The following is a 24,625-nucleotide window of genomic DNA, read 5'->3' as shown; positions in this document are numbered from 1 at the left end:
ACCGATGCCGCTCACACCATCATCGTGAGGGCCGCGGTCACCTCGCATAAACTTTTAGTTGGGAAGGTCACACATACATGTCGAGCGCAAAGTTAACCACCGGTCATCGGCCTTATCGCGGACGGCAGAGACTGCTGCAGGTAAGCATGACACTTAATGACACGTAGAGTAATAACGGATCCGCTAGGTCCCACTCCAGAATAGGATTACTGGGTACTGAAACCTTAGTGACCAATTAATGAACTGGAAAGAATCTTACCCAATAAAACATTTAATAAGATCTAAATAAGATAAATATGAATGCATCATCAGGAAAGGGCAGTAATGCAGAGGAAGAATTACACTTAAAAAAAAATTATTTTTCACGTTTCCTGGCACTTTACCCTCGATGAAGCGGCAGCTTGCCATGCGCATGATGACGGGCGCATGCGTTCCATTTTTACCCCGAACTGTTTTCAGTTGTGACGCCCCACCTAAAGCGTAGATTCAATTAGTAAAACGGCGTTAACGTTACTCACACCCATTGCCTGAATCACCGTTCATTTTACCCAAAGGCACGCTGCCAGCTTTCAGGAGCGCTTGAATCACCCAGTCTGCGGATTCCCACCAGCATTAGCCCTCAGAAGCCATTACACATCTTATCTATTATAATTACCCACGCAATATGGAACACCTACACGGAACCGTCATCAATTTTCCGGGACTCCGGTGCATTTTACTGCTTTCTTTTGCGAATGGAAAATGATACACAAGTCCTCCCCAGGCAGAATGCGCATGCTCGGTAGAATACATAGTCAAAAAGCAATGAGTTCCTGTTTTAAACCAATCCCAGCAGCCAGTCACATGTATGTTGTGATCCAAACACGGATATATTGTTACCATACATGCTGCTTCATGGGAGTATTACCGAGAAAGAAGTGCATGTATTAATAATTTCGGGTTTCAGAAAACACAGAAGCCTCATTTTCTAACCCCAATTATCAGGCAGTAAAATGCATTGGAAGTCATACAAAACACACTTGGGGACTAGATTGTTCTTTTGAGTGGAGTGTAACAAGGTATGTTAGGTAGCTATGAGTAATATGAAGAAAGATTGATCACGGGTAAGAAATCACAGAAATATGCATAATTTAAAGATTAAGTAGCTCTGTCAGCCGTTGTCATGCTATAAATAGTCACGTCTGTCATATGTTTATTGTATGAAAAAGTGTTCATCATACATGCTCTGCAGGGGACCCGTATCCTCCTTACAGTCAGCACGGACATCTAGGGCTGCAACAACTAATCGATAATGAATATTGTTGTCAATGATTAGTTGAATTAGTCTATAAGACTAAGATCCAGATCCCCGCAGCGATGCAGGGGACCCGGATCCTCCTCTCCGGCAGCCGGTTCACATCTGCACGATGCGCGTAGACAACCTACGCTGCTGCCCGGCACTTCCGCCGAGGCTTGTATGACGGAGCGCCGGTGTGACATGACCTTTTGGTGCGCTGTCATAGAAGCCCTCGGCGGAAGTTCCGGGCAGCAGCGTAGGTTGTCTACGTGCACCGCACAGACATCCACCGGCTGCCCCCACTAGACACCAGGGAGTCTGGAGCACGGGGGAAAGTCGGGGGGCATATAAAAAAATGTGAATTGTACCTTTAAGATATACCATATTTGCTCGATTATAAGACAAGGTTTTTTCAGAGCAAATGCTCTGAAAAATACCCCTCGTCTTCTAATCGGGGTCGTCTTCTAATCAGACCTCAAATAGAGGTCTGATTAGGAGACTAAGATCCAGATCCCCCGCACCGCTGCAGGGGACCTGGATCCTCCTGTCTCACCCGACCCCCCCTCCCCCCACACACACACTTACCGGTGCTTCCTGCTGTATTGCCGGGGCAGCAGGTTGACGTCTACGCGATCCGCGTAGACAACGTCTGCTGCAGCCGAAAGCAGGTGTGGCTAGCAGTGGGGGTTGTCTGCGTCCGTCGCGCAGACCTTCCCCGACTGTCAGAGATCAGAGTTCCCCGCACCGGTGCAGCATAAAAGGCATATTATGGGGAAGAGTGGCATATAGGGAGGTATAAGGCATTTCAGGAGGCAGAGTGGCATTAAGGGGCATTTAATAGGGCACTCTGCCTCCTGAAATGCCTTATACCTCCCTATATGCCACTCTGCCCCATAATATGCCTTTTAACCCCCTAAATGCCAGAGTGGCATACAGGGGTATAAGGCATTTCTGGAGGCAGAGTGCTCTATACAATGCCTTTTAACTCCCTTAATGCCACTCTGCCTCCTGGAATGCCTTATACCTCCCTATATGCCACTCTGCCCCATAATATGCATTTTAACCCCCTAAATGCCAGAATGGGATATAGGGGTATAAGGCATTTCTGGAGGCAGAGTGGCACATAGGGGGTCAAAAGGCATACCATGGGGCACAGTGGCATATAGAGGGTTAAAAGGCATATCATGGGCCACAGTGCCATATTGGTGTGGCAAGCCTGGGGGCAGATGTGCGTAACTGGGGGACAGGTTGGAAAATACAAGGAAATAAAAACAAAAAAAAATAGTTTACATGAATTAACATTTACTGGTAAAACTTTTTCCCTTTAGGGTCGTCTTATATTCAGGCTTTTTCTTTTTTTCCTAAGTTAATATTCAGATTTTGGGGGGTCGTCTTATAATCAGGGTCGTCTTATAAACGAGCAAATACGGTAGCTTTTATTACGTCAGTAAAATAGGAAGGCGATTAGAGAAATGCCATTGTGATGGAGATAAAAGTGTTGTGTGCACAGTGTACAGTGACACGTTAATGTAAATTTTAAGTTTTCTACTCTGCGGTTTGGTTTTAAAACCCAGTCTGTTCATTAAACTAATTTGAAAAAAATGAAAAATGTGCATATAATTTTTTCGATCGGATAAAAACAATCAGCCAACTAATCGATTATGAAAATAATCGTTAGTTGCAGCCCTACGGATATCCCCCAGTTAGCGGCAGGTCGCTATGTTGTGACTGCGCTGGATATGAGGTTATTTCATATCCGGCGTGATGCCCTCCTGCAGCCCTGTTTGTTTCTGGAGCTTGGAGGAGGAAATAGTCCGGGGAGCAGATCTTCCGCATTTTAGTGGATGTGAGGAGAAACTCCTGAGGTGAAGTCCCAAGGATGATGGGCTCCGTATGAGGAGTGCTGTTATGCTGGTTGACATCTGCTGACATGATGTGTAACAAAAGTCTCCAATGACTTGCTCTCTGCCAAAGCAAAAGTTCACTTCTCCATTCTAATACTCTTGGATCTCTCTGCTGCTTTTGATACTGTTGATCACCACCTTCTTCTTGACTCACTTGCTTCTACAGGCGTTTGAGATGCAGCTCTCTCCTGGATCTCCTCATATCTGTCTAACCGTTCCTGCTTTGTCAACTTCTCTGTCAAGACATCGTAGCCCCTTCCGCTTTCAGTTGGTGTCCCCCAAGGCTCAGTCCTTGGCCCTCTGCTGTTCTCTCTTTATACTTCCACTGGCTCCCAATTACCTTTAGAATTACATTTAAGATCCTGGTACTGGCATATAAAGCCATCCATAATACCGTTCCTCCATACATTTCTGACCTCATAAGCAAATACTCTCCTACTCGATCCCTACGTTCTTCCCATGGGCTAAGGCTCTCCTCCTCACTGATCACCTCTTCCTTTCACTCGGGCTGCCCCATATCTCTGGAATCTACTTCAACCGAACCGTCAGCAACATTCAAGAAACCTCTCAAAACCCACTTCTTCAGAGAAGCATACCATCTTAGCTGATAGAACGTTCTTGTCATTGATACGACCCCACACTACCTCTCACCTGTCTCTGTGCCTTATGTTTGTCACCTCATTCCCTCCAGATTGTAAGCTTGCGAGCCGGGCTCTCTCCACCTAATGTATGGGTTTATCTTAGTCTGTCATTTCTCATATTCAAGGGGTATGACAAGACAAGTATTGTATTAAGCGCTGCGTAAACTGTTGGCGCTATATAAAAACAACAATAACATTATTTAGCTGTTAACACATATGCCATATTTAACCCCTTAAGGACAATGGGCTGTCCCTAAACCCATTGAAAACAATGGATTTTGAGCTCGTACATGTACGGGCTTTGTCGTTAAGGGGTTAATTTATATACTACATAGACCTTATTGAATACAATTTTGATTAAAATTATTTTGTATCTAGACAAATAGATTGTCATGAGGGACAAGTAGATTGGGCTAACACTTTAGTCCCTTAGACAATGAGATTTCTTTTTAAAAAAATTCCACACCCCTGCCTTAAGTATACATCCAGAACATGCGCCGTAGCATTCAACTCAATGAGACCTGGACTCCCATTAAAAATCAATGAAAAAGCAAATTCTCTTTTTCTCTCTAACTGTAAACATGACATGAATGAAGAATATGAAGAAAAAATAATTGGGAGTAGTGGCTGCCAATCCCATCCCTGCTAAACGGCAGAACTGGCTTCAAGTCGATATCTCGTAGGAGCCAAGAAAGAGTTATGCTCGGCAGATTTCTATATACACTACTTTGAGTCAGGTGCCAGTAGCCGCATGTTAGATGCCAGGGCTCATAGGGTTGCCAAGCACTTTCACCCCCCCACCCCCACTGATAACTGCATTTACAGAGATAATATACCACAAAAGGCTTCAGATCCTGGCGAGACGCTGCACCCATGTGTACTCAGTCACAGATGGCAGAAAGTAACTTTAAAAACAATTCCCGATGTTTTGTAATCTATCGGTGTTCAGACGCCACACGTGCATCCTGTGGAATTATACGCTAATATTAGGCTCCATATCAACCCCATGAATCACCGTTGGCTTTTTCTGATGGAACGCAGATATCACCTCTGTAGGCTGGACACCACGATTCCCATGACAATAGCTGACTTTGCTTGCCATATTTCTAAAGCTTGGTTTGGGAAAGCGGAGCTGCCCCCATCCCAATGAAGCATCATTAATAAAAGCAAGACATGCATATCATGCCACGCACAATCATGTAACCAACGCAAACGGCGGATTTGTGACACATTGGGCGGCTTGGATGAGCGATTTTCTTGTTCTTGTGAATGTATGTGCTCATGTTATGGCTTTTTACAGGGAGATTGCAGGTAATGAGAACGGGAGGTCACGCTGCAAGCACTGGTTGTGCGGAGCAGATGGAGACCCCGGAATGACAAGTTAAAGGTTAAACATCATTGTATGAAAAAAGACCAACACATAACAAAATACAACAAAGGTTTAAGTGGTTTTGCATTTTTGACATGCCAATGTCATGTTAAGGGGAAACGGTCGCATTCCATATTCTTAAATACAATACGTTCTCATGCTGCACGGAGCCGCATGAGAGCTGCCATTTTGCTGTCCAATAAAGTTTGACTTTTCCGTCTCATCCTCATCTATAGGAAGCTTTAAGTTTACAGAAAAACCGTAACTTATCTCAATATCTATTACTCTCTGCAAAAACACAGTAAGGGTGTTACAATTTGCTAACTAGGTTGGCCACTGGGTTCCAATACCGTCTTCACTAGAGGAGCATGGAACCGGAAGGAGAACATTACATGACACTAGCTATTCTCCAGAACCCCCCCATTCGCTTTTCACCACCCCAGCCAAACGCTGTGCAGCAGATGTGTTCGTCAGAAAACATCACCTATATCATGATATATCGCCTATAGCATGATATACTCACCTCTAGCACTCGCTTACGGAACGCTGCTTGATGGGGTCTATTTAGCTGCTTAAAGTAGTCATATAATTAAGGAGGTAGGCAGCTGCTGCAGCAGGGCTGCCTCTTCTGTTTTAAGTGCTCTTTGTTTGTTTTGGAAGAATGCATTTTAGAGTACTCAGAGCACTCGAGAGCGGTGGTGTCAGGGAAATTTTAAAACAACCCCAATTCATACATTATTTATAGTTCTTTATTATTACGTCAACTGAACGTGGGAGGCTCCTGCGGCAGGTACGTCTCTACAGAGTTCAGCGTTACACCCATAGACAACTACAGACATCGGATAATGGGAGAGAAATACGTCACCGCAGAGAGCTCAGCCGAGAGAAAAAAAATCCCTAACGGAGGTTAGCAGATGTTATTCAGATCACAACGTGACCAGCTCAGTCTCACAAAATGTACATTGCCAAGGGCAGGTATACCAGGAGAGCAAAGGCAAAATATATGTAATTTCTATAAAACTACAGTAGCAAAAACATCAAAAAGCATACATAAAATAGTATGTCTACATACACACAATTGTGTGTGATATATATATATATACACACACACACACATATATATATATATATATACATACACACACACACCAAAAGCTGACAATTAAAATAGGAGATGAAAAGGCAAACCTTTAAGAGCCGGCAGCTTCTGTAGTTCTCGGTTATTGCTCACATTAAATCTTGAGGAACTCTGACGCTTTTCCTTCTTTACCACGGCTTGGGGAGTCGGTACCTTTATTTTGGACACCTGAGCCGGCGGAGGGGCACTGTTTGCCTTCTTGTTGGATCCCTATAACAGATAGGAAAACATGAGAATCGCGGGCAGTTAAACAAACATGGACGACAGTCAGGTGCTCTGTGTGGAAAACAAGACGCTTAAAAGTTAAAGAGGCCTCAATATTCCAAAGAAGAACCTTAAAATGCGATTTAACCAATAAAGGGTTAATGTGACCAAATGAAAACCATTTTAAACGTCTACAGAAGTCGATGCTTTGTTTATGCTGATCAATTAGTAGTTTTTTTTTTTTTTTTTTTTTTAGCAAACGGCCCGTTAGACCAGGCGTTCAAGAAGATGTACAAGGATACGTTTGCTCTTTGCATCTTGGGTTGGAAAAACTAGATTTCATGAATGATTGTAAAGAACTTCTAGATCACTACAAGGCTATAAATAACTATTGTCTTGTAGCACAAAATATATTTGTTTCCATGGCCTTTTCTGAAACTTTGGTTGGCTTATTGGGTGTTTGAGGCCAAATACGTTCAATCCTTTAAATCGTGACGGCTACGAAACGTCAAGGACCATTTCCGCCACCGCAATATCCTCTTAGAAACGTGCAGCACCCGGCAAACTCTGCTTCAAGAATAACGTGAACGTTTTTACAAAGTTACAAACAACTGCCTATAAGTTGGGTAAAAAACATGTTTTCAACCGTATGCTCTAAATGCAAGAGATCGGTTACAATCAATACTGCCGATACAGCATGTTTACACGGCCTTTATCCATCGATTCATTTTTTATTATATCTGCGGAAATGCAGAATTTTGAATGATTTCAATTCTAAAAAATGTAACAGATTCTGTTCTCTTATATGTATACCAGACGCAATTACTAAAGTTATAGGTTATAACATTAAACCGTGAATTTACTGCAATGCATAAAAGAAGAAACAGTATATCGCTGTTTTATAATATTATTATTTATTGTTTTATATAGTGCCATCAAATTCTGTAGCGATGTACAAAGGACTGAGATTGTATCTTTTAAATACTTTTTTCCCCAAAATAAAATAGAGTTCCCCAGCTCAAAACATTTTGAACATTTAAAAATAAATGGCTTAAACATATGGAATATGGAATTATAAAGTGTATCAAAAATAAAAGCAAAAACGTTTTGTCCCCGTGTGAATCACCTCGTTACGCCCCAGAATAATACCCCAAAGGTGAATCTAGTCAAATACCGCTGTGGTTCGTTGGTTCTAGTATACTTAGAACTGCTACTTATACACACAGCCCAATGTCGATAAACACCTGTATAATAAACTGATATATGATACGCTACAAATTAGAAGAAATGGGGTAAAACCTGTGTATTTGAGGTTATCTACAATTTTTGCGGATCTCTTAATTTGGATAGGAACCCTGAGTTAGTGGCTATGCAGATCATCCTGAAGAGCAGCCTCATAACTAAAAGCTTTGTGTATAAACCTGAGCGCACTATTGATAATACTTATTATATTTATACAGTGCCAATAACATACACAGCGCTTCACACAATACATGTATTAAAAACCAGAACGGAAGGGCAAACGGATACATTTGGTAGAGAGGGCCTTGCCTGCGAGCTTCCAATCTGGAGCAGAACTTACTTCATGCTCGGGATTATCTTGGCCTTCTTTTCCACTTTTAATATTCTTTCCAACTTTAGGCGGTTCCTCGAAGGAAAACAAAAAAAAAAAATGAAAACATTAATACACTTATTGGCAGAAAACATAGCATTTGAGAGCAGATCTCTCTCCATTTCCATCATACCTACTCACATACCCTACGTTCTATAGGTGTGGTACGAGTGAGTCTAGTAATTTTTGTATTTTTTTTTTTTATTACATAAAATCTGCAAAATACTAGAATTTGTCTTCAAACTTCTAGTATTGCAGCTAACTCTAATGCAGCTTATAGATAAAGTATAATCATGATTAAATATAGCTTATTTTCACTCTAATGCAGTGCTTAAACGAAGTGGGCTAAAGATCTTTTGGCTTTCCGTGCCGATTGGCTGGGTCCTAATAAAATCCATGACGTACTATTATTTATTGATTAATATACCACACTCCCGGTCTCCGTCTCTGTACAATGGGTACTACAATAACACAAACGGGTCACCAATTGGCATCACGGATTATGACGAATTATGGCTGCGTGTAGATAGCTAGACGTGAAACATCTCACCCCCAAAGGCAAAGCTAAATGGATCTAAAAATCACTGCCAACGCTGGGCTGGACCGGCCGGCCGGGGTGTAATTATCCGAAGGACCGGTGCGACCGTTCGGGGTTATCAGCAGTATCTTTTGGTGACTTTCACGACATCTTGGGGGGGGGGGGGGTCAGGTCTTTTTAACCACTGATGATCTCTCTTCTGCTCAGCTGTCAATCTTCCGTTTATGAAGCCAGCATGAAAACGCAAGCTCTGCATCGACAAACCTGCTTTCCAGCACCTCCAAGCCCACGTAATTACCGCGAGCTGCTGTAGTAGCCGTACCGGTTTCTTTTATTATTTTCTTTAACCCGGCCTTTATGCAAATTGCTTTTTCCTACCGCATTACACATCGAGATTTCACACACCTGACAAAAATAGCTGCAAACACGATTTATTACTAAGTGTGAGGCCGCCCCCCGTAGCAGAGTGACAGGAGTCCCCCCCAGTTGTAGCAGAGTGACGGGAGTCCCCCCCCCAGTTGTAGCAGAGTGACGGGAGTCCCCCCCCCAGTTGTAGCAGAGTGACGGGAGTCCCCCCCCCAGTTGTAGCAGAGTGACGGGAGTCCCCCCCCAGTTGTAGCAGAGTGACGGGAGTCCCCCCCCAGTTGTAGCAGAGTGACGGGAGTCCCCCCCCAGTTGTAGCAGAGTGACAGGAGTCCCCCCCCTCAGTTGTAGCAGAGTGACGGGAGTCCCCCCCCAGTTGTAGCAGAGTGACGGGAGTCGTCCCCCCCAGTTGTAGCAGAGTGACGGGAGTCCCCCCCAGTTGTAGCAGAGTGACAGGAGTCCCCCCCCCAGTTGTAGCAGAGTGACGGGAGTCCCCCCCTAGTTGTAGCAGAGTGACGGGAGTCCCCCCCCTAGTTGTAGCAGAGTGACGGGAGTCCCCCCCCCCAGTTGTAGCAGAGCGACGGGAGACCCCCCCCCTAGTTGTAGCAGAGTGACGGGAGTCCCCCCCCTAGTTGTAGCAGAGTGACGGGAGTCCCCCCCCCTAGTTGTAGCAGAGTGACGGGAGTCCCCCCCCCTAGTTGTAGCAGAGTGACGGGAGTCCCCCCCCCTAGTTGTAGCAGAGTGACGGGAGTCCCCCCCCTAGTTGTAGCAGAGTGACGGGAGTCCCCCCCCTAGTTGTAGCAGAGTGACGGGAGTCCCCCCCCCCTAGTTGTAGCAGAGTGACGGGAGTCCCCCCCTAGTTGTAGCAGAGTGACGGGAGCCCCCCCCCCCAGTTGTAGCAGAGTGACGGGAGTCCCCCCCCCCAGTTGCAGCAGAGTGATGGAGATCCAAGTACTGCATTTACAAGCAGCTTCCCTTTGCAGCTCTTGGTACTTGAATGAGTATCACAGGCAGAGCATTAGCTGCGGGGGCCAAACTTTTTGGGGAGAGCTGCAGCCTCCCTGGCCCCTGGGTGCATCACTCATTGGCTCTGCTGATCACGGACTGTGCTCTCCGCACCGCTGGTCCAGGTTCCCCTCGCTGAGGGCGGGGAGTGAGCTGCCAGGCTGAGCATCTCCAGCTGACGAGCCACTTCCTTTACAACTTCTGCCACTTTACCAACCGGCGACTAGGCCCTGAGCGCCAGCTAAAGTTCACCCACTGCCCCACCTCCCTTCAGTGATTGCCCCGCCAACTCCCCACCCGCATTCTCCGCTCCTCTTCCTGTCACAGTCGTAGCAGAGGGGCCCAGGAGCGGCAAGCGGTAGCGCGCAGCCCGATCCGGGAAGGGGGTGTACTCACTTTCTCTTTTTTGTTTTTATTCGGCATGGCGACGATCCGTGTCCCTCCTGTGGTGGTGCTTGTCGGAGTCCGGTGACACTCACCCCTCCCCCGCCCGCCTCACTAGCTTCTCCGTCCCTCCGCTTACTCTCGCTCTTCCCCCTTTTTTTTCTTCTTCTTCTTCCCAGGCTGTAGCAGCCGCAGCGGCTCACCTCCAGCCACGCCTTCTGCCATTGGTTTACCCCAGTCACGTGCTCTAACACCCCCTCTCCACAGGGCCCCTCCTCCGTCATGCTGGCCCGTGAATGCAACCACACCCCTTTCTCGCTGACAGGCAGGTCTCGCGAGCGGTGCTCGTTAACGTTCAGTGTGCGGCTGGACGGGGGCGGCGGGGCCACGGAAGGGCACGGGGGTCTTAGGGGTAGGCGAGGGCAGTCATTGGGATAGTGGGTTAAATCGCTTGACTTATCGCGTCTATGGGCTGTGATCGTTCTGATGCAAAGTAGAATTAGTGGGGAGGATCATGGGAGTTGTAATTGAAATCCCTTGGAGATCTACATGTGAGCCACCCCTGCGTTATATAGACTGGGCAGCAGCAGCGGTGGGGTTCCGGGTTTGCCCTACTTGTATAACCAATGAGCCATTTGGTAGGTTCAAGGGAGGGTGGCAAAGATTTTAATAGAGCAGGACTATGTTAATGTTTAATCTTCGAATTCCCGCCATCCTGCCTATGGATAATACATACATGCACAGTCTTTGCCTTGAGGTGACGCCATGTGTATATTTGTAACCACAATAAAGTTTCCATTTGATTTGAACTTATTCATAATAAACACCCGGTGACTGTGCTTTCCACACCCGATGAGTGTTAACATAATGAAAAATGAATACTACTATTATTGAGGTATATGAAGCAATAAAGGTAGTATGTAGAGCTTCAGAAAGGTGTGTCTAAATCTCACATAAAGACAAACAAACAAACAAAAGATAGTGTAATATGCACACCTGGGAACTGTCCAGGTTTAACCCGGAGATTGCCGGGTGAGCACCGCTTCTCTGGGTCAAGTCCCGAATCCTCCGGGTCACGGGAGCGGAGTCTTGACAATATGATGATAGGTACTGCTTTTTCTATTCAGAAACAAAATTCAGTGTCACCATCATTCACCCTCTCATGCTCTATCACACTCACTCTTTCATGAGAAAGCTAGGGAGGCATTGAGAGAGTGTGTGTGTGTGTGTGTGGGGGGAATGAAACAAACATGTGAAACTGCTTTTTTCCATTTCTTTTGCCCTCATTTTAAGACACTTGTATAAATTGACAAAATTGGCAAATTTCTTTAAAGTTAAAATTGGTACAAATCCGAATGCACAAGTCTAGTGCTATACATTACCTTTCAGTTAATTAGATTTGGTCTGCCATTTTTTTCTCCTTTAATCTCTAATGTCTTCAGCTGGTGGTCCATCACTGGTGGAAAGTTTCTACGCTATGACTTCTTTCAACCTTTCTGCAGCCCACTTTTTCCTTCCCTCCATTCTTATTGACTTCCTCGAACCTAAATTATAATTGAAGCTGCTTTACTTAATCAGCCACACTCGGCCATTTAACATCAATAACCTTGAGCTGTAGCAAAATAGACTCAAGGTTACAATTTATTTAAAGCTAATATATGATACGCAGCTCCATCCATGCACAAATAGAATTATAGAAGGGGAGCTGGCATAAAATCATAGAAAGAGCTTTTTTGATGGAAACGTGTGTGTTCGTTGGGTAGTTTGATTCAGTTTTTTGTGTCCTCTGGGATTATCGATTTGTGCAAAGCCAATAAATCAGAGCGGACTATCTGTCCTTCTCCATCACTGGATGATCGCACTGAATCAGATGTGTTGATTTGTTATTTATACTGTACACAGGATGGTTTAGGAGCAATAACCCTATGGTTGTGAATATACAGCATTTAGACCTGTGATACATGTAGATAATATGTTTGTCACAGATATTGGTTGAAGCATCATAGAAGGCAGCCAGCAGATGCATACTGTGCGTGGGACTACATGCAGCGCCAAGGAGCAGTATGGGAGCAGGCTGTGTATATTTCACAGCATGCATAGTACACACCGAGACCTCTGAGACCCGTATATACACCGAGACCTGTGAGACCCGTATACACACCGAGACCTGTGAGATCCGTATACACACTGAGACCTGTGAGACCCGTATACACACCGAGACCTGTGAGATCCGTATACACACCGAGACCTGTGAGACCCGTATACACACCGAGACCTGTAAGATCCGTATACACACCGAGACCTGTGAGATCCGTATACACACCGAGACCTGTGAGACCCGTATACACACCGAGACCTGTGAGATCCGTATACACACCGAGACCTGTGAGATCCGTATACACACCGAGACCTGTGAGATCCGTATACACACCGAGACCTGTGAGATCCGTATACACACCGAGACCTGTGAGATCCGTATACACACCGAGACCTGTGAGATCCGTATACACACCGAGACCTGTGAGATCCGTATACACACCGAGACCTGTGAGATCCGTATACACACCGAGACCTGTGAGATCCGTATACACACCGAGACCTGTGAGATCCGTATACACACCGAGACCTGCGAGATCCGTATACACACCGAGACCTGCGAGATCCGTATACACACCGAGACCTGCGAGATCCGTATACACACCGAGACCTGCGAGATCCGTATACACGCCGAGACCTGCGAGATCCGTATACACGCCGAGACCTGCGAGATCCGTATACACGCCGAGACCTGCGAGATCCGTATATACGCCGAGACCTGCGAGATCCGTATACACGCCGAGACCTGTGAGATCCGTATACACACCGAGACCTGTGAGATCCGTATACACACAGAGACCTGTGAGATCCGTATACACACCGAGACCTGTGAGATCCGTATACACACAGAGACCTGTGAGATCCGTATACACACTGAGACCTGTGAGATCCGTATACACACTGAGACCTGTGAGATCCGGATACACACCGAGACCTGTGAGATCCGTATACACACCGAGACCTGTGAGATCCGTATACACACCGAGACCTGTGAGATCCGTATACACACCGAGACCTGTGAGATCCGTATACACACTGAGACCTGTGAGATCCGTATACACACCGAGACCTGTGAGATCCGTATACACACTGAGTTATACAGATCAGTGAAAACACATTTTAGATCTATCCCCAGATCATCGCTTGGTCACCCAGGGACCCAGAAGATAAGGAAAAAACGCATTGTGATTCAGGTTATTTATGCTATTCGGCGAGAGATTTAGAGAGCAAGGAAAGGTGACTTCTGTTTCCCATTTAGACGTCACGTGCTATAAAAATGACTAAAATAGAAACGTGATCCAAGGAGGCAGATGGGGAATTAAAGAGACAGAATTGTTAAATATAAACAAAAATAAGCTTAACCTACATATTGTTTTTAATATTAACACACAACCAAATGCCAATGAAGAATTCTTATGAAATTATCAGAGAGCTGTATTTTGAATGAAAAAATATGAGTACCCTGTAAATACCATCTTTATTCTTTCATTTGACTAGTAAGCTAGAAATGGGTATCTCTTAGAGGTAGATTCCTAAAAACATGATATGTTATGGCACATACGATGTTGGCATCGGGAGACATATGGGTAATTGCAGAGATATACTTGGGTGATCATAGGGCTGATTTGAATTATGAAGGTCAACCCTTAAACGTAATGTAAATGTTTCCACATTATCTTTGCATTGTGCAGGAGCATAAACTTAAAATCACGGTGCTAATGTCACAATTCTTGGGCACATTTCCTCTTAGTCAATACACCCTAAAGACTAATATCTAAGCTTATTGATAGGTGATCAAATAAATAAATGACCTCATTATAGACTTAACTATGTTCATTCTATCCCAATTTAATCTGTTTATGTATTTGCTACATTTCATAGCAGGTCTAGGTCATAACTTATGCGTAACTTGTGTGAAAAGTCTGTTTGAAACCAACATCCTGAGCTAGGTCTTCAGTGTACTTCCTATTCTGCACGTTCTAGTATTTCAAAGAGTGCAGATAAACCACTACCTGCTTTTATCACGCGTGATCTGCTTTACAACAGCTGCTTTACATACATTGAAAGGTTAAAGCTATATATATATATATATATATATATATATATATACACAGTGTATATATATATATATATATATATATATATATATACATATACAGTTAGGTCTGGAAATATTTGGACACTGGCTCAAGTTTTATTTCAGCTGTTTACCAACATAACTTCAAGTTACAGTTAAATAATCAATCTGTACTTAACGTGCAGTCTATCAGCTTTAATTTGAGGGTAGTCACATCCAAATTGGAGCAAGGGTTTAGGAGTTACGGCTATTTAATATTTTTTCAATGGACCAAAAGTAATTGGACAATTGACTCAAAAGCTGTTTCTTGGACAGATGTGGGTTGTTCCTTCATTATTTCTTCATCAAATAAGCGGATAAAAGGTCTGGAATTGATTTGAGGTGTGGCGTTCGCATTTGGAGGCTGTTGCTTCAAACCCACAACATGCGGTCAAAGGAGCTCTCAATGCAAGCGAAAAATGGCCATCCTTAGGCTGCAAAAAAAGAAGAAAAAAAACCATCCGATCCGAGATATCAGGAACATCAACAGTTTGGTGCTCGTAGGACCCTTTCCACGGTAAAGGAAAACCCCTTCACAACATCCAGCCAGGTGAAAACCACTCACCAGGAGGTAGCAATATCATGACCTTAGTATCGTCAACTTCGGCCCCATTCCCCAAATAAGACACATAGACAATGCATGTAATTAAAATTGCTTTATTGTTCGATTTTGGATAAATTTGGCCACGGTCAAAATCCCAGTATTATCCCCCAACCGTGACACTCATTATCATATTTCTTAAACGTTATAAACCACAAATTTTTTGGCTACAAGCCAACCATATAACACCGTACATCTATAGGGCTGGTAAGGGCGTAACAAACCACGTCACCTGTAGAGGCTGCCGGCGTCCAAAGCCCAGCAACCACACGTCACCCAACGTATCACCTGAGCAAGGCGCCCAGGGAGTGTTCTGCACTTCTGCCCTGAGGCATGTGCACCACGAGTACAACCATACCTCAGATAGTTGTCTCAAGCACCGAACCAGCCAACCACATATTAACAATGACCAAAATATAAACACCAACCGCCACACAAGACGATATAACAATAAAAAGAGGGAAGGGAGGGTGGGAATTTCGCCTACTTAAAAACCTACAAGCTCATCTGTGAGCAGGTCCCCAAATTTATTTAGTTGATGACACCCAGTGTCCTCCCCTTCTTCCTGTTCCTGAACATTCAGAGTGTGGGGGCAAAAGTTCACACAGGGGCCAAGTAGTCACAGAGGATGTATGTATCTAACCAATATTTTAACCCCTTGTTAGGTCATGGGGTGCTCCTCGTTCCTTCCCCGGTCATGGTGCCCCTACACCTATTTCATGCTCCAAGCCTTCCATAAATACAAATACAGAGGGTTCACCACAAGGTGCAAACCATTCATACGCCTCATTAGAAAGGTCAGATTAGATTTTGCCAAAAATAATCTAAAAAAGCCAGCTCAGTTCTGGAACAGCATTATTTGGAGAAATGAAACTAAGATCAAGTTGTATCTGAATGATGGCAAGAAAAAACGTATGGAGAAGACTTGGAAAGGCTCATGATCCGAATAATACCACATCATCTGTAAAACACGGCAAGTGATGGCATGGGCATGCATGGCTTCCAATGGCACTGGGTCACTAGTGTTTATTGATATGACAGAAGACAGAAGCAGCCGGATGAATTGTAAAGTGTATAGGGATATATTGTCTGCTCAGATTAAATGAGTCTGTATGGCATCGCCCGCTGGCTGATACAGTTACTGTAGCAATGCTGCAACTTTTTTGTTTGTTAGGCTTGATAAATATATGTTTCAGTGCAAGATATAGTGACACGAAAGTTAAGCATAAAAAATCCCAAAAGAAAACATGAAGTGGCTATGTGCTGTCAGGGAGAACAGCAGTAATTAAAGGGTCATACATTCTCACTGTTCTGATTAGCTGTGAGCTAGACAAGGCTGCCCCTTATCCCCACTTCATTTTCACAGCTAAATGTCTCACCACTGCTAATCAGAGCAGCGAGAATGTATGACCCTTTAATTACTGCTGTTCTCCCTGACAGCCCCCACCCACCTTTATGTCTCTATATCTGGCACTTAAATATATTATTGAAAGGCTAACAAAAATTTGGAATTCTACATGGCTGATATAATAACAAAGAGCAAGCCAGAGATTTGTGGAACGTAAGCAAAATGTAGTGTTTTATTTGTGTTATTTTATCTTAAAGGGACACTCCATCACATCATATGTCTGCATTCAGTCAAACATATCTCCATGCATGTGATATATTGACCTCCAATCAGCTCCAGTTCATGCTCAGCAAACACTGTAGATCAGTTCAGACCCTCATGCACATGCGCTTTCCTGCCACTGACTGTCTGCTTCAATAATCAGTGGCCCATGAAAGTGGAGGGCAACTGCAGCTGCAAAGCTGCAGTTTCTAGCTAAGTGATTTTTTTTTTTTTTTTTGAATGATATACTTTAATATGCATTGTCCGTTAGTGGAGATGTCAGTGACCCCAAACTGTCCCTTTAAATGGATTCTGTAATCTGAACAAAAATAATGCATTTTGGAATCCTGCTTCCAAGGGCTCCATGCTATTTTTGAATGCTAACACATGCATAGAAAAATCTTGTTATTAATTAAAAAGGGTTTATTTTGTGCTAACAGTTTCCGCAGGGCTTGCGTTCATCAGCCGACTCAGCCACTACAAGCCACTACCTTTGTTCCTTTCATCCATCCCCATGTGAGCAGAGCACAGTGTGTCAGGAGACCCTGCTGTTGCATAAAAGGTTATACTGTATGTCCCATGTTGTCAATCAGTATCCGTTCTCTCTGCTGACTGGTGTTACAGTCTCTGAAGGTATCTATTGCTTGCTTAGAATGGATTGCTTTTGAATAATGCAAACTTTGGTTTCTAGTTCTGACCTAGAATGAAGTGATCTGTAGGATCTATTTCTTCTATGGCCCAATCCTCTGTTTTTTGAGAAAAAAATGATTATTTCATCACTTTAATATCTTCAGATTTTAGCAAGGGGCCTAGGAAGGACTAAGATGTGATTAAGATCACCTTATTCTTCACCTCATTATTATTCAACAGAACAGATGTAGGCACCTGATGTGCTCTAAGCAAAAGAAATTGCAGCTTTTTGGAACTTACATTTATATACCCCTGTAACTAGCCAACTAAGCTGCAGCACAATGGGGGGCCTGATCGCCCAAGAGGTCAATCAGCATGATCCCCTAAAACAGTAGCGTATTTATAGGGGAGGGGGCGAGCAGTGAGGTTGCCTCCCCTGGGCCGGTCTTCACATGGAAGATGAGATATGTAAGAGATGGGGAGAAAGGGGTGTATGGGCAATGTATGTGTATATATGCTTGTGTTTGTAAGCTGGTGTGTGTAAGGACAGTGTAGGTCTTTGTGTGTTTGTAAGCTGGTGTATGTGTTTATGTGTGTTTATGGGCAGGAGTGTATAAAGGTAGTGTATGTGTATATGTGTGTTTATGGGCAGGTTTCTGTAAAGGCAGTGTGTGTGGGCAGGTGTTTGTAAGGGCAATGTATGTGTATATGTGTGTTTATGGCCAGGTGCTTGTAAGGGCAGTGTATGTGTATATGTGTGTTTATGGACAGGTGTGTGTAAGGGCAGTGTATGTGTATATGTGTGTTTATGGGCAGTCATGTGTAAAGGCAGTGTATGTGTATATGTGTGTTTATGGGCAGTCGTGTGAAAGGGCAGTGTATATGTATATGTGTGTTTATTGACAGGTGTGTGTAAAGGCAGCGTATATGGGCAGTACGCTGTGTGGGCAGTCGTGTGTAATGGCAGTGTATGTGTGTGTTTATGGGCAGGTGTTTGTAAGGGCAGTGTATGTGTATATGTGTGTTTATGGACAGGTATGTGTAAGGGCAGTGTATGTGTATATGTGTGTTTATGGGCAGTCGTGTGTAAAGGCAGTGTATGTGTATATGTGTGTTTATGGATAGGTGTGTGTAAAGGCAGTGCGTGTGGGCAGTCGTGTGTAATGGCAGTGTATGTGTTTGTTTATGGGCAGTTGTGTGTAAGGGCAGTGTATGTGTATATGTATGTTTATGGGCAGGTATGTATAAAGGCAGCGTATATGTGCAGTCGTGTGTAAGGGTAGTGTATGTGTATATGTGTGTTTATAGGCAGGTGTGTGTGAGGGCAGTGTCAATAAAACAACCGTAAAATAAGTGAGGGGGTACAATTTTCCATTCTTGCCTCAGGTGCAAAAGGAGCTCTGCTAACAAAAACCTGTTGCTCTGTCTCTTTATTACACTTTATTACACTTATTTGTAAACTTTAAAGAAAAACTTTCGATAGTTTTCCTCTTTCTCAGGTCTGAAGCAATACCTGAGGAAGAGAGGAACACATTTGAAACTTGTCACAAAGACTTAAAGTGGGGGAAAAAAGTGCGGCCTATATTCGAGCCAATACGGTATATATATTTAATTTATTTAGTTTATTCAGTGGCATGATTTAGTAGTTGAACTTATTAGTGGTCCCCCAGTTTTGACTGTGGTATGTTATGTGCCCCTATATATTGTTCCCAGGTCAGTTTCTCCGCACAGAGCCACGCCCACTGCCTGTCCATGTTCCACCTACTACCTGCCCATTTCCCCTGGCCCCACCCAGTTACCGCCCACTAAAGGCTCTTGTGTTCCGACATGATCCCACACTTAATGGAAGGCCTGGAAAGGACGCAGCTATGCACCAAATAGCCTTGTGTAAAGCAGGTGGAAAGAAATGTTTGTCTCAAAGAGGGGAATTTGTCTAAGAAGATTCTTTATTCCTTATGTGATGTAGGGAATTTTGCTTGAGTTTGTAAAAGCATGTTTAATTTATTGTAGTAAAATACACTTGGTTCGAAATACAATATTCACATACAATAAATACCATCCAAGCTTTATGATCACTTTCAACTATACCAGCAGCATAACAAACCCAACTGAGCTGTAAAGATGCCAAGATCAGCTGCCAACCTTGTAATGAAATCTTGTTTTTTTTTTATTATTGTTTTATTATTAGAACAATGTGACCGTGGCTTGCAGGTCATTTAATTTAATTTGCACATTCAATTGCAGACACAGAGAAATAACTTTTTATTATTACACATGTATCGCTGCAAGAGAAATGTTTTCTGACTGTAAATTAAAGTGGTACCAGCAACAAAAAGGTTTGCTGATCTCCAATGCCCAGGAAGGGTTATTATATCCTTAAATCACAAAAAACACCCAAATCTCAGTATGGGCTGCAGATATTGATGGAGAAATGGTAAGTGGTCTGCTGGATTAAAATTACCAAGAAAGACTAAGGAATCTTAATACGTATAGCTCGGGGAAGAGAAGAGAGGGGGGGATTTAACAAAGTATGGGGGAGAAATGTTAGAACAAGAGTCCTTGGCAGGTTGACCCTGCAGTATGATGTCATTTACGCTAAATCCACCTTATGCTCTAGTTCTGCCTATTTTGCATGTACACAAGGCCCATTTTTATTATTGCAGGACTGACCCTGGAAACTAAGGCTGTTGGCAACTATTTGCTCATTGCATTTGGATTTTGCATTTTGGAGGCTTTTGGATTTTCAGCAGATCAGTAGACATTGGACAGCTGCTGGTCTACTGGTAGATTCCTGAACATTTCACTTGTGTCACATATCTAGGAGATCTTGATGGAATCAAAAACCCAAAGGAGAGGAGAAAGAAATGCAGGGTGTTCTTTAAAGAATTAGCTGCAAAGCCTGCAGACAGTGCCTTGATCAGACCCATAAATACAGCAGCATGACAATTCTGCCCCCTAGTGGTAAATGACAGCATAAACAAGTATTTTTTTTGCATGACCCACAGGATTTGCCACAACTAACTTGCAGACCAAACACTTATTCAAATAAGTATAATTGGTAAATTTACCCCACTCTTTCCATTAAGTTATTTTTAATCATTTTTTCTACCCTCTATTATTCAAAAAGACCAACCTTGTTGAAGCCAATCCAAGGAAGGAAGCCAGGTACATGCTAGTAAATGCCATGTTCCAAACACCAGTGATAGGTCACGTAAACTCACAGGAGTTACATATACATATTACTCCTTTTTTTAGGTAACAGGTGCAGTGCATCACCAATCCATGGGTCGTTTGCGTTGTTTTCAAAATGTTTGATTTATAAAAATGTGAATAGCGCACAACACACAATAAGTGCTGATGTATTGTGCAGGATGTACTCTTGGGGGTCTTGGCACTGGAGGCCAGTATGTTGTTAAGAGTATCCAGTTGGGATGCCCAGATGTTGCTGCTCTCTTGGTGACTGTTTTGCTTTGTAGTATTGGTGGGGTCTAGTGATATCCCTCTTTCCCCGTTCCATGCTGGCACTGGGATATGGTCTGTGATTGACCATCCATAACCTGCTGGTGGCCATACAGCTTCATTTTTCCAGTGTGCCAAATGGCCCCATACGCAAGAAACTGCAACGCACTGTGTGTTCTGACACCTTTTTATCAGAGCCAGCATTAACTTTTTCAGCAATTTGAGCTACAGCAGCTGTTGGATTTGGCCACAGGGACCAGCCTTCACCCCCCCACGTCCATCAATGAGCCTTGGCCACCCATGACTCTGTCGCAGGTTCACAGCGTTTTCTTCCTTGAATCACTTTTGGCAGGTACCGACCACTGCAGACCGGGAACTCCTTACAAGAGCCCTTGTCATGAACACATGGCACCAGGATGCACTATGGGAAGAAGGCAAGAGGCAGAGGCAGCGTGATGCTTTGGGCAATGTTCTGCTGGGAAACCTTGGGTCCTGCAATTTATGTCGATGTTACTTTCATTCGTGCTACCTACCTAAGGAAAAATGGTTCAGGTATGGTTTGAGAAACACAACAATGAGTTCAAGGTGTTGCCTTGGCCTCCAAATTCCCCAGATCTCAATCCAATCGAGCATCTGCGGGATGTGCTGGACAAACAAGTCCGATCCATGGAGGCCGCACCTCGCAACTTACAGGACGTAAAGGATCTGCTGCTAACGTCTCGGTGCCGGATACCACAGAACACCTTCAGAGATCTAGTGGATCCATGCCTCTAGGGGTCAGGGCGGCAAAAGGGGGATCTACACAATATTAGGCAGGTGGTCATAATGTTATGGCTGATGTGTGTGTGTGTATATATATATGTATATATATATATATATGTTTTACATCTCGTTGTGCTGGCTGGGAATATAGGACTATAAAACGTAAAGTATTATTTGAAAAAAAATTATACATTGGGACACACAAATGTGGTATAATTTGCAAGAAATTATTATTATTATTTTGTGGTAGAAATATAGGAAATAGAGACTTTTTTTTTATTTCAAAGTGTTGGGAGACCACCAGGAAAGATCACTGACTATTCCTGGTAGCACAATCAATGACAATGATTTCCATATGCTATAATGAATTAATCCTCTAGAATCTATTCTAAACTATTTCAATAGAATTTCCTTTCGTTCTCCGTCCCGTCTGCTCTTTATAGTTGAGTCAGAGGAAGTAGTACATTTTTAGTGGGCTTGATTTGGATAAATGTGCCCATCGAAAAAACCACGGAATCTGGAAAAGTAAGCACGATATCATGGAGGTATTGGCCAGAAAGCATTTTTTTTTTTTTTCGGATAAGATCCTCTCTTTACATAACACCATGTTATATTTTTCCATCCTGGGTAAGGACTAGTCTGTAAAATAGGACTTTTCAAGTTCTTTGTTCAAAAGCTGATAACATTTTAGGTTATCCATGACTGCTGAGCCATTTTATGATCTAACGGTCGCTTTATTAGAGATCCCTGTACCGTATGGGAGCAGAAGTAGGGTTTGCATACTGCAGACGCAGTCAGGGTAAATCTGTTGGTTGGCGTTGGATGATACCTGGGTCTCAACACATTCCATAATCTGTAAATCGTGAAGCTGCACAAAATAATTGTATGCCATTTTCTACAAAAAAAAAATACAAGAAGTAACAACAACAAAACCCCCCAATACTTAGGCTTTTCTCTGGGAAACCAAAATGATTCTTAAATCTTAGTTGTTTTTAATCTCCAGTACCAGATCAGGTCATTGCATGCTTGTACGATGACCACGTGAGTATTTATGATCCAGGTCTGCTTTATAATGTATCTTCTATGCTCCTCTCAGACTGGCCAGTTAGGTTTTACTCAGATAACACTTTTAATTTTTGTCAGAGGTTTTACTTTTAATTAAGTAGGTGTATGTAACATTTGGAAGCCTATAGGATGTGCCATGTAGGAGGAAATAAAATTCAGCATATATTTATATTAATTCCAGAAGCCCAATGATTTAGAAGACCCTATGAAAACATTGCACTAATTGTTAATTCCCTGATGCCATTTGATAAATTCCTTCCTATGGGTTCAGAGCAGAGACAGATAGTATTTAAATATCTCGCCATGGCCAAGAGGTGCCTTATAGCGACCTTGGTCAAAGGAACGCCTTGTAATATGATAAAACTTGTGCCAAAGAATCATTTATCTTAAGTTTTCAAAGACATTCTGGCAGCAGTTTGACCTAGAAAGAAAGAAGATATCACAGGAGGGTTTCTCTGGAAGACTCTCGTGGAAAACATAGACAACCTTCTCCTGGTGGTCGGAGCACATTAAAGTAACATTATTAGTTCTCCGGCCATCTCGCTCCTCACACGCTGTCCACTTAGGGCCGCTTTGGAAAACGTGCATAGCAAGTGTTACGTTTTTTAACACTTTTGCTCTTCGTGACACACATTATGAGACGTTAAATGGGAGCCCATCTACCGGAAGCTGTCCAGAGGAACCAATCAGCACCCTGATATGTAATGCAATTGTTGTGATTGGCTAATCACAGAGATCACATGGTACGCTGCCTCCATGTTCTACCATGCAGCATCCTCTTTAATAAATCATTCTAAAAACCTGTTGGATGACAGGCTTTACAGAATTCAAAGAAATAAATGAAACCACCTGTCTCATTTATTTCCATTTTATTTTCTACACCCTGCAGCAGAATATCTGCATCAACAAGTCCCTGATGCTATACAAAGGGAGGCTTATATTCAGGCAGGATATACCTTCCAAGAGGGCAATGTATGGGGGTCAAGCTCCATAATCTATATAAAAATCAGACAGGGTATACATTTCCCTTTCACATTTATATTACACGTATAATATTTTTATCAACTCAACTAATTGTGAACCATGCAAAAGTGTGAATTTCGGTTCAAATATCTTCAGTTTTAATGTTTTATTAATAAATTATGGGCTATTCATTGAAAAGTAGTATAAAAAGGAATCATGGCTGAACAAATATATGGTAAAAATGTCAAGGTTTCCGGGTACTGAGTATCCTTAGTAAAGAAGGCTAACTGAACTTGGCTCATGACCAGATGAAAAAGAGAGGGAATGTGAAAGGGCAGAGAGGTAACAAGACAAACAGGTCCCACTCTCTCTCTCCCACCTATTCATGCATTTTCCTGTCATCACATCCAGACTTTCTCCTCAGGGGGTATTCACACCCTATTCACCGATTCTCTGTATCCTACACAGGTGCTGTTCCACCCACGATCAACACACAAACCCAGATCAATTGAAATTCACTTGTGATCTCAGCACTGAAGGTATATATCAAATAAACAGAAGCAGACATATAAATCCTATATTTGCAGGTATACAATAATATATGAAACGTAGCATCGCAGGTATAGATCAAATACATACATGGAAACAGCATTGCAGGTATTAATCAACTGAATAAGACATATTAACCCTGTATTTGCAGGTACACATAAATAATGTATGGAAACATAGCATAGCAGATATGGATCTACAGAATAACACAAAAATCCAGCTTTGCAGGTAAAGATCAATTGGAATTCACATAAAAACACGGCATTAAAGGTATATTTAAAATCCCCTAAATTAAAGACATAGATCACAGGTTGTACACCCCAAAGCCAGCCCTGGCGTC

General features: G+C 43.1%; 1 protein-coding gene across 1 annotated transcript in view; it reads right to left on the bottom strand.

The window, feature by feature from the left end:
• Positions 1-10,709, bottom strand: part of PPP2R5C (protein phosphatase 2 regulatory subunit B'gamma) — a 37,188-nt gene extending 26,479 nt beyond the window's left edge. The window contains exons 1-3 of the mRNA XM_053474707.1: positions 10,447-10,709; positions 8,115-8,180; positions 6,379-6,538 (exon numbers count right to left, since the gene is read on the bottom strand). Of these exons, the coding sequence (XP_053330682.1) occupies positions 6,379-6,538; positions 8,115-8,180; positions 10,447-10,473 (253 nt within the window). The 5' untranslated portion in view covers positions 10,474-10,709. The remainder of the gene's footprint in view (positions 1-6,378; positions 6,539-8,114; positions 8,181-10,446) is intronic.
• Positions 10,710-24,625: the final 13,916 nt, after the last annotated feature.

Source organism: Spea bombifrons, chromosome 9 (assembly GCF_027358695.1).
Source record: "Spea bombifrons isolate aSpeBom1 chromosome 9, aSpeBom1.2.pri, whole genome shotgun sequence".
NCBI lineage: Eukaryota > Metazoa > Chordata > Amphibia > Anura > Pelobatidae > Spea > Spea bombifrons.
Note: the sequence above shows the minus strand (reverse complement) of the source record. Positions and strands in the feature narration are given on the sequence as shown.